At 56.0% G+C, this 9227-nt stretch overlaps 1 protein-coding gene across 1 annotated transcript; it reads left to right on the top strand.

The window, feature by feature from the left end:
* The first annotated feature begins 756 nt into the window (after positions 1 to 756).
* TLX3 (T cell leukemia homeobox 3) lies at positions 757 to 9018 on the top strand. The gene is made up of 3 exons (XM_007428907.4): positions 757 to 1177; positions 2929 to 3172; positions 8736 to 9018. The coding sequence occupies exons 1-3, from the start codon at positions 757 to 759 to the stop codon at positions 8944 to 8946; spliced, it is 876 nt and encodes a 291-aa protein (XP_007428969.2). The 3' UTR covers positions 8947 to 9018.
* The last annotated feature ends 209 nt before the right edge of the window (positions 9019 to 9227 follow it).

The following is a 9227-nucleotide window of genomic DNA, read 5'->3' on the forward strand; positions in this document are numbered from 1 at the left end:
TTTCGAAGTGGAACTGGGCAGCTCCGAAATTGGGGGAGGGGGGAATGTCCCAAGGCATCCGCCCCAACCTGGTGCCTTCTGCGGCCAGACGAAGCCGCTTTCCCTTCCGTGTGGTGTGTTTATAAACAAAGAACGCTAAGAAAGATTTACGCGGATCCCCAATTAATCCCCCGCGATGGGGGGCTCGGAGGGGGCGAGGCTCAGCATCACCAGCCTGGAATTCTGTTCAACTCGCCTCTTGGTTAATGATTCTGAAGAGTGGAAAGGGAGGGAGCGGCTCGTCTAGTAATTGCAAAGGTTTGTTCAATTTCATCTGGCTAATTTCGAAAGACAACCATCGCAGATGCGCATTGCAATATCCGCCCCACATTAGCTTAGCTAATAAATTTGACCTATTGTGCGTTTGTTAAAATGATGTCACCATGGAACAGTCCCTAAGCTCCTATTCCAATGAATTAGGCCTTTATTGAAACCTGGGAGCCAATGGGAGGAGAGAGGCTTGTTTGTTGTGGCCAATGGCAGCTGTCGGAGAGAAATTAGAAGCAGAAACTCAAGGTTTGGTTCAAAAAAGATGACACAGAGCCTGTCGGGCTGGACCACTCTTGGCAAAGTTTCAGTGTGACATCTATACAAACCAGGACCTTACATGGATCTACTGTAAAAAGGAAGGGAGCGTTTTTATAGGGGAAATCTTGCCGGGGTTTTTTTTTTCCTCCCCTCTCCCCCCGATTGAGCCAATATTTCTATTCACCAAGGATGGATCAGCCAACGAACACGCAGACACCGCATCAACACGAACCCATCAGCTTCGGGATTGATCAGATTTTAAATAGTTCTGATCAGGAGACCCCTTCCCAGCCCGCCCCCCGAGGATCAGACGGCGGCACCAATTACCTGGGCAGCCCCGTGAGCAGCAGAAGCAGCGCCCCGTACCCTTCCCTCCCCGGCGCCTTTGCTGGCATCGGGGCTCCCTTCGAAGACTCTGGATCTTACAGTGTGAATCTCAGCTTGGCTCCATCTGGCGTGATCCGGGTGCCAGCGCACAGACCCATCCCTGGGGCAGTGCCACCTCCAATTTCTAGTGCCATTCCAGCCATGCCAGCTGTACCCAGCCTTGGCAGCCTCAACTTCCCTTGGATGGAGAGCAGCAGGCGGTTCGTCAAGGACAGATTCACAGGTAAGCAGCGGCGGCGGCGGCGGCCGGGCTGGCGAGCGCTCTCCTGGAGAGGGTCGGCCGGTGAGGCTGGGTCTCCTGCGCGGAGGAGCCGTGCGGGTGTGTGTGAAAAATTGGCTCAGCCTCAGCACCCTGTTTCTCGAGGGGGGAAAAGAGCGGACGGCTGTTAAAAAGCCGGAACAATATAGGCGTGTGCTGCTAGGAAGACCGACCAAGCTGCCGGTCGGCCGGCTTTTCTGTTCTTTTCTTTTCCGTGGTTTAGCAGATCTGGGCGTGAAACCTTGGTACAGTATCTGTTTGGGTGGTCCTGTTTCAGGACGACAACAGGAATCCAACGGGTTGTCTTGAGTCCTTCCAAAGATCGAATGATCTTTCTTTTCCTCTCCCCCTAAACAATGACGATCAAGGGAGGAAATCTTAAATCTGCTCTTCTCAGGATAAGAAATCCTCGAGATTATTTTCTCAGGCCGGTTAATTTAAATTGCAGTATGGAAGTGCAAAGGAAGGCGAGTAAATGGCTGTGTCTAATCTGATTACAGCATTAGTACTAGAGATGGAAGAGGACGAGAAAGAAATTTATAAAGATTTAAGTTCTTCCACTGAAAACAGGATTAAGACGATCAGGATGAGGAAAGCAGGGGGTTAAATAGGTAAGGTTAGCTTCACCCTGCAAAGCGGCTAAACAAACCACAGGTTCTGGGTGTGCTGGGCCACTTCAACGTGATTTATATTTGTGGGTAAAAGGGGGAAATATTTCAGCGGGTGCCTAAAAGTTACTATCAGTAACTTTCCTAGTATGCATTTTTTTAAAGAAGAAAATATACGGGAAATCCCTAAATACTTGAAATGGTTGCTTATTATTTTTTATTATTCATAAGAAATATGTATGGTAGCTGGGACAGATTTGCAGAGACGTTTAGAATTACTGGGTTGATTTTTCGCTGCAGCACCAATTGTTTTCTTCCCTCTGCAATGTACAGTACTTTATATTCTGAGGTGTGCGACACCAAAAAATAAACGAAAGGAAACAAAACAAAAACCGAGCAGACTAAACGCGATTAGGTGGCCTTCCCCACCCCACCCCCCACCTTTTGAAGGCCGGTGAGCAGAACTTTTCCCTTTCAAGGTGGCCCCTCGTCATTTTTTGGTTCGAGAGTGCCGAAGGCCGACGCTTCGCTTTGCCCTTTGAGCTAGAGACCCTCTGTCCTTTTTTTCAAAAACGGATTTCTTTTTGTTTTCATGTTACCACGGTTCTCCTGCAGCACAGCCTCCAGGATTAGACACCCCTTCTGCCCTCTTCCATACTGTGGGTCTTTAATCGATCCTGAATTGCTTCGCTCCCCTCCCTACGGCACCACCAGCAGGGCTGACACGAGGGGCGGGACAAGCCATCCCTTTCGCCCCCCGCCCAGCGCCCGAGCACATGGTGCCGGTGAGGGCGGGGGAGGACTGTCACCTGCCACCACGCATCCAGCGCCCAGCCCAGCGCCTCGGCCGCGGGCGCTGCAGCTCGCCGGGCTTTCCGAAAGGCTGCTCCGGATCGCTCCCCGAGTCCATCCCGCGCCAGAGTCCCTCGCTGGCCACCTCTGAGGGCGGGAGAGAAGAGAGAGCGGCGAGCGCCCCTGCCGCCCCTCCCTGCCCCGGCGGCTGCAGCTTTTAGCGGCCCGGTTGGGCCGGCGCCACTCTCGGGCCCCCCGCCCGGCGCCCACCGGCGCTCCGCTTCCTGGCTGACTCGCTCCCGCTTTCTGTCGCAGCGGCGGCGGCGCTCACGCCCTTCACGGTGACGCGGAGGATCGGGCACCCCTACCAGAACCGCACTCCGCCCAAGCGCAAGAAGCCGCGCACCTCCTTCTCGCGGGTGCAGATCTGCGAGCTGGAAAAGCGTTTCCACCGGCAAAAGTACCTGGCCTCGGCCGAGAGGGCGGCGCTCGCGAAGTCGCTCAAGATGACCGACGCCCAAGTCAAGACCTGGTTTCAGAACCGCAGGACCAAGTGGCGGTGAGTCCCGCGGATGCGCGGCTGGGTCTGGGGTCTGCCTGCGGGGCGCTGAGCAGAAGAGGCGGGCTGGGCCTTCTCGGCCCTCCTCGTTCTTTCGCTCCCTTCGCAGTCCTGGAAGGGCGGCTGCGTAGGAGCGAAACAAGGGGGATCCGGCGCCCATTCTGCACTCTTCAGGCCTGATCCAGGGGCTCTCGCCAACCCCCTTGGGAGCCGGTATTTGCCCCCTCCTCCTCCTCCTCCTCCTCCTCCTCCTCCTCCTCCTCCCTGGCAGGCGCAGAGCAGAGGGCCGCCCGCCCGAGTACCCGGCTTCGCTCAGGCCGCTAAACATCGACCGGTTTGGGCGCTTGGGGTTAGAGGCTACGGTCCCAAGCAATCATGAGATCTTCAGTATAAACCATGTCCACAGAAACCATGGCTCAGCGCGCCGCGTCCCGCGAGTCACAGAAAAAGTCTCTTCGGGCACCCTCAAGCCGGGTGCCCCGAATACCCAAGGGGTGGGGTGTTAGTGAGGCAGCGCTTTTAGAAAGAAAAGGGCCGCGGAAAGAGGCTTCTGTAACCACGCCGAGGCCGAGCCGAAAATGGCGCGAGCGTTTGAAGGCCCAGATGCAAATTCGCCCCTCTGTGTGCCCAAATGAAGATGCCGAGGGAATGCTGGGCGGCGAAAGCCCGTTTGCCTTTCCCGGCTGAGGGAGCAAAGGAAGCGGCTACTGTCGATAAACGGCCCTCAAGCGCAGGGGAAGTAGTACCAGGTCGCCCTCAGCCCCAGCACTTCTGGGGTAAGGAGGTAATCAAACCCAGGTCGATGCCCGAGCAAACCGGCTTAGAACAGAGGCCATCCGAGCACTCTTCGTACGTTCGTGGAGTTCATTCTGGGGGGGAGGAAGTGACGCCTCTGAGTTAGTGTTGGCTTTTCAAGGCCTCGGAGGGTCTCAGGAAGGAAAGGTAAAGGAGGAAGAATCAGAGGGAGTTCACACGCGAGGCTCAACGCGGTTACTGAATCTGGCCCATAAAGTTTCACACTCCGTAGGAAGGCTGTCCAGCGTTACAGCCAACCAAACTTGGCAAATGGGGCAGAGGCGGCGGCGAGGTCCGGAGCTGCTGCGGCTGAGCGCGCCGTGTCGAGGCCGGCTAACCATCAGTGCTAATAAATCCCCCGTTCGGAGATCGCGAGGCTCCCCTGCGAAGAGCCGGCGAGCCTAGCGACGGCCCCACTTCGGCTCTCGGTTGAGAAGTGACCTTCCGCAACACTTAGAGGGCCGCTCCTGAATCTTAGGGAGAGCGGGGCTACCGTTGTCCCTTTTACTGGGCCCGAAGGCCTGGCTACCGCGGGGGCGCTGGGAGGCCGGGCTCAGTAGGCCCGTGAGAGGCGGGAAAAGGAGGTGGCTGGCCCCGCTGCCAAGCCGGGAGCAGCTCGAAGGGTCTGCCCAGGTGGCGACCCTGGATTCCCTTCTGCCTGCTCCAGCTCACTCGGCCCTTCTCCGCGGTCTCGGGCTCCAGCGAAAGTGAATCGGAGACCCAGAGAAGCTGCGCGAATGAAGCGCGTGGCGGAGACGAGCCGCGCTCCTGTCTGCCCGCCGTTTCTTCCACCCGTTTTCTCCAAAGGCAAAGGAGGGGAGGCACCCTGGTCCCTGCCGGACCCAGCATTGCCAATTCCCGAATGATCAATTCCCTGCACCATCATCATCATCATCATCGTCAATTAAATTAAATGTATCTGCCGCCCGACGCCCAGCGACTCAGAGCCTGCAACTTCCCCAGACCCATGAAGACTGGGGAGAATGGGCAGTGTAGTTTCTCGGCTGGAGGGTGTGGGGCCTGGAAGGGAGTTTTCCCGAGTGCCTTTTCCCGAGGTTCCTGCAAGTCAGATCCCAGGCGAAGCCCGCGGATTTCATGGCGGCTGACTCCGAGGGCTCGGATTTCCAGAGTGTTTTCTCCAGAGCCAAGATGTCCAGCCTGCAGGGAGTGGGAGTGGGCTGGATCCCCCTCGCCGCGGCCTTTTTGAGGTATCTGCTGCGGAGTCTCCAGGTCCCGCTGCAAAGGCGCTGTCGGTTTTTTGGTACTGTGGGATCTTCAGGGAAACAGGCTGCCCTGGAAATAACAGCTGGGGAAAATCCTCGCTCCACACTTCGGCCGAAATCTCGGGTGAAGGAACATTCTAGAAGCCAACGAAGGATAAAACGGGCGAATGTTATTATAGTATTGCTGCTGTTGTTGTTATATAATTTTATGTAATATATTAACTAATAATACAATATTATTACTGCCCTCCTATGCTAGTATTTCGTTTACTAATAAAGTAAATGCTAGTCCTGTTATGCTCTGCTAATGCTATTTGCAATGTACTTGCGCCTCGTTATGCCTTTGCTTCGATGCCTGTTTTTGGTTAAGCCATCCTGGTTCCAGGCCCAATATCTGGCAAAGTCCAGGAGGCCAGGCGGAATCTGAGCCACTGACGTTTGGCCAGGGCTGCCCCGGTGGCGTTTCCCCTCAGAACCCGCTGGCCGAGCTCTCAAAATCCTCCCTCCGGCTTTAGCCTTCCGTTTCCGGAGTTTTTCTTCACCTTTGCTCGATTTTTGAGTTTGCCCTTTCCTCCACCTGCTCTGCGTGTATATTGGATTGTTTGCGTTCTGAACTTGCTTTTCTTCGTGCAGACGTTACGTTGCCAGACTAGGGAACATCATCAGTACTCCCACCTGGGAAGTGGGGTTGGTGGCTGTTCATATGTAGCAGCTTGTCCTTGGAGCAGGATATTCTCTTATGTGTGCGTGTGTGTAGTGTGCGTGTATGTATGTATACTTTTTATTCGATTTATAAGGCCGTCTAATCAGAATGCGTGCGTGATTACATACACGTCGGTCTCACTAACTTACAGAATCCGAGGAGAGGGACCCCCACCTTAGTTCGGCTCAAGTAATTGGCAGGCTGTAGTCTCAGAAGAAAACGGTGTTCTGTGCGTGCATCTGTGGCTCCAAGAAAGGGGCCCTTCGCTCGGAAAAGACGCACGGCGCACAAAGAAAATGGAAGGCCGTGGCGGGAAAGAAAGGAGCTGCAAATCACGCGAACTGTCCTCCAATCCCCGTCGGAACTCGACCCGAAAAATGGGCGTTAGCAATCAGGGCCCTAGTGACATTACCAGCCAGTGGAGAATTACAAGCACTCGTTTATCACCGTTTAGAAATAGGGGAGAAGAGACATCCCGTTTGTGTCCCACATCATTCGTCAGTGACAATTCTCATGGTCGATCAACCGTCTTTGCAAGCCTCTGTTCGGGTTTCAGAAAGTTGCGGGAAAAATCGTCGGTCGCTTGCTGGCTTGATCGAAAATCGAAAGAAAACGCCAAGTCTCTCGAAAACCAGTTTGCCTCTCTCCATTTTCGGCGGTTCTACTTTTCGACTTCATGGTCTTCTACGGAGCCCTTGCTTAATTCTGGCCCAGCTTCGGGAGTCGGTCTTCGAGGAGGGCTGCCATCGGTTGAGATGGGTCCGCGCCCCCGCCTGCCTCACAGGACCAGCTTCTGGTCTACCTCGGAAGATTTATTTACCCCCCGATTATTTTTTTTTGCAGATGCACGCAAGGGAGTTTTTTGGCCGAATTCGGCCAGACTGGCGGAGCAGTGGGGAGGAGGCTAAAAACCTCGTGAAAGCGGGCGGGGACTGGCGCTCCCAGGGGCTCTGGGTCGCAAGGGAGCCCCCGAAGCTGCTCTATGCCCGCTCCACTTTGCCCAGCGCCAACAGCAACTGCGCCTCACTTCGCGTTTGCAGGCCCAGCAAAGAGGATGAATGTAAATGTACTCCATCGCCTTGCGCGGCCCTGATCCCAATCGCTTGTTTGTCTCAGATGGCGGAGAAGTTATTTTTTTCGCCTTTCTGAGCCCTGTGGAGAAACACAGGCGAATACGATGCAGCAGCAGCGTTCCCACGAAATTTGGGCCCGGGGGTGGGGGAGGGGGTGGCTTGGCAAATACCTGGTTGGAGAAGCCACTTTTCGGCATCTTTCTTCTATGTCTACGCGCACACGGTGTGTGCAGCTCCAGCCTTCGTTGTTTTGCTCCGGGACGGGGCTTCTGGGTTCCTTAGAGCCGGCCTGAGTGCTTCCCATCAGTGACAGCACAGCCTGTCGCAGCTTCTCAGGGACAGGAGGCTTTTAACGTTTGATTCGAAAAGTATGTTTGTGTTTCCATTTTCGCATGTGTGTGTGTGTGTGTGTGTGAGCGCGCACCCTGCCCTTTTAGTGCTTATGCGCCGCGCCGCACGACCGACAATTAAAACGTGATCAAATTAAAAAGGGACCGGAGAAAGGAATTGCCTTCATCTCATTCTCTCTCCCACACAATCCCCTGATCAGATCCTACTACTTAAAAACCCTACGCGATTTGCCTGGGGGCGCTCTGCCTCTGTTTCCCGTCCCACCCAGAATTTCCCTGGGAAGTTCTCTGGGAAAGGGGGGCGCTTCCGACGCACAGAAATCTGGGGAATCCAAACTCTCTGCTGATTATTATTATTAAGATATTATTATTATTATTATTATTATTATTATTATTGAAAGAAGGGTGTTAGGTTTGATTTCTAAATCTTTTTTCGGGTTAGGTGGGAGGAAAAGATAGCATCGGAGGGAGGGTCGAAAGCTGAAAAAGGGCGGTGGCGAACGACCGTGTCGATTTCGCCTTTACCGGCCTTTGGGGAAGTGGGGAGAAAAGCGGGTATGTCTCAGCAGCCGCGACTTTTGCGTCCCTCGAGTTGCCCCTGCAGCGGAGAGGCCTTGGTCACTTTTCCAGTTTTATTGGCCCGGGATGAAGCGCCCACTATTTCGAAAAGGAAAAACGGCTTTCGCACAGAATGGCTAACTGAACCTGGATTTATTAGACTTCATTTGGTCGTCCAGCTTGGTTTATTCAATGGCCTGCTTTCGCACGACACGCTGATTCATAAACTAACCCTCCGGGCTGGGCTGATACAATTTCAGTCGAAGCCAACAGACCATTCCTGGCCAGTTTCTCTATGGTTAACTCAGCCACGGTTTAATCAACCTCGTCCTGAACTGTAACCTCTCACATAGGCCGGATTGGCAGGAAAGATAAATCCGGGCTGCCTGGTGCGAATCGTGCGAAAACGATCCAGCCATCCCCACCACCACCAGGCGGAGCTCCTGGTGGATTTACTACGGGCGCCCCTGCCGTTATACCCCCTTCTCTGGGAGCCCGTCCCATTGACCCAACGAAGAGTCGCCCACCCGCTCCCGCCCGCCTCGGTGGCCTTTTCTCCCCGCGCCTTGGGGACGGCTGGTAACACTCTCGCAGTAAAAATGCCGCGTCCCCGGCTTGCGGAGGGGTTTTCCTCTCCCCCGGCTAGCTTCCCCCTCTGCCATTTCGACACGACCCCCGCGTAGCTTTCTGAGACCCCTCCTCCTTTCGTATCAGCCGCGCCGCTGGCTGGACCCTTCGATCTGCTGGGCGCGGGCGGGGGAGACGGGGCGCAAGCTGGCGGGGGGGCCGGCCGGAGGGCGCGGGCCGGAGGGCGGCGGGCCGCCGGGGTCGGAGCCTGATTTCTGTGCTTGGCGCCCGCAGGAGGCAGACGGCGGAGGAGCGGGAAGCCGAGCGGCAACAGGCGAGCCGACTGATGCTGCAACTTCAGCACGACGCCTTCCAGAAGTCGCTGAACGACTCGATCCAGCCCGACCCGCTCTGTCTCCACAACTCCTCGCTCTTCGCGCTCCAGAACCTCCAGCCCTGGGAAGACGAAGGCTCCAAGATCCCCCCCGTCACTTCCTTGGTGTAAAGATGGTCGTCCGGGCGGGTGGGCCTCGGGAGGAGAGGCAGGCAGGCCCGTCCTCCGCCCCTCCCTGCACGGCCCGAACCGCAGCGGAAGGTGTGAGCAGGGTCGCCTCGAGGAAGGGGGAGGCGACGAGCGATGCCCCGCCTCACACACCGTCTCGCTGCCCTGCTGGCCGCGGACCTGGGCGGAGCCGTCCGTGTCCCCCGCGCGGCTGCAAGGCTCGCGGGCGAAGGGCGCTTCTCTCGGCCCGGGGCCTCCGCCCCCGCCCTCCAGCTCCAGCGGCT

Source organism: Python bivittatus, unplaced genomic scaffold (genome assembly GCF_059951505.1).
Source record: "Python bivittatus isolate LINGU-HERP-01145 unplaced genomic scaffold, Pbiv_v1 ctg000020_np1212, whole genome shotgun sequence".
In the NCBI taxonomy this organism is placed as follows: Eukaryota; Metazoa; Chordata; class Lepidosauria; order Squamata; family Pythonidae; genus Python; species Python bivittatus.

Coding starts and splice junctions, on each gene's coding strand:
- TLX3 (XM_007428907.4), top strand. CDS start 757: ATGGATCAGCCAACGAACACGCAGACACCGCATCAACACGAACCCATC. Junction 1,178..2,928: donor CGTCAAGGACAGATTCACAG/GTAAGCAGCGGC, acceptor TTTCTGTCGCAG/CGGCGGCGGCGCTCACGCCC. Junction 3,173..8,735: donor AACCGCAGGACCAAGTGGCG/GTGAGTCCCGCG, acceptor TGGCGCCCGCAG/GAGGCAGACGGCGGAGGAGC.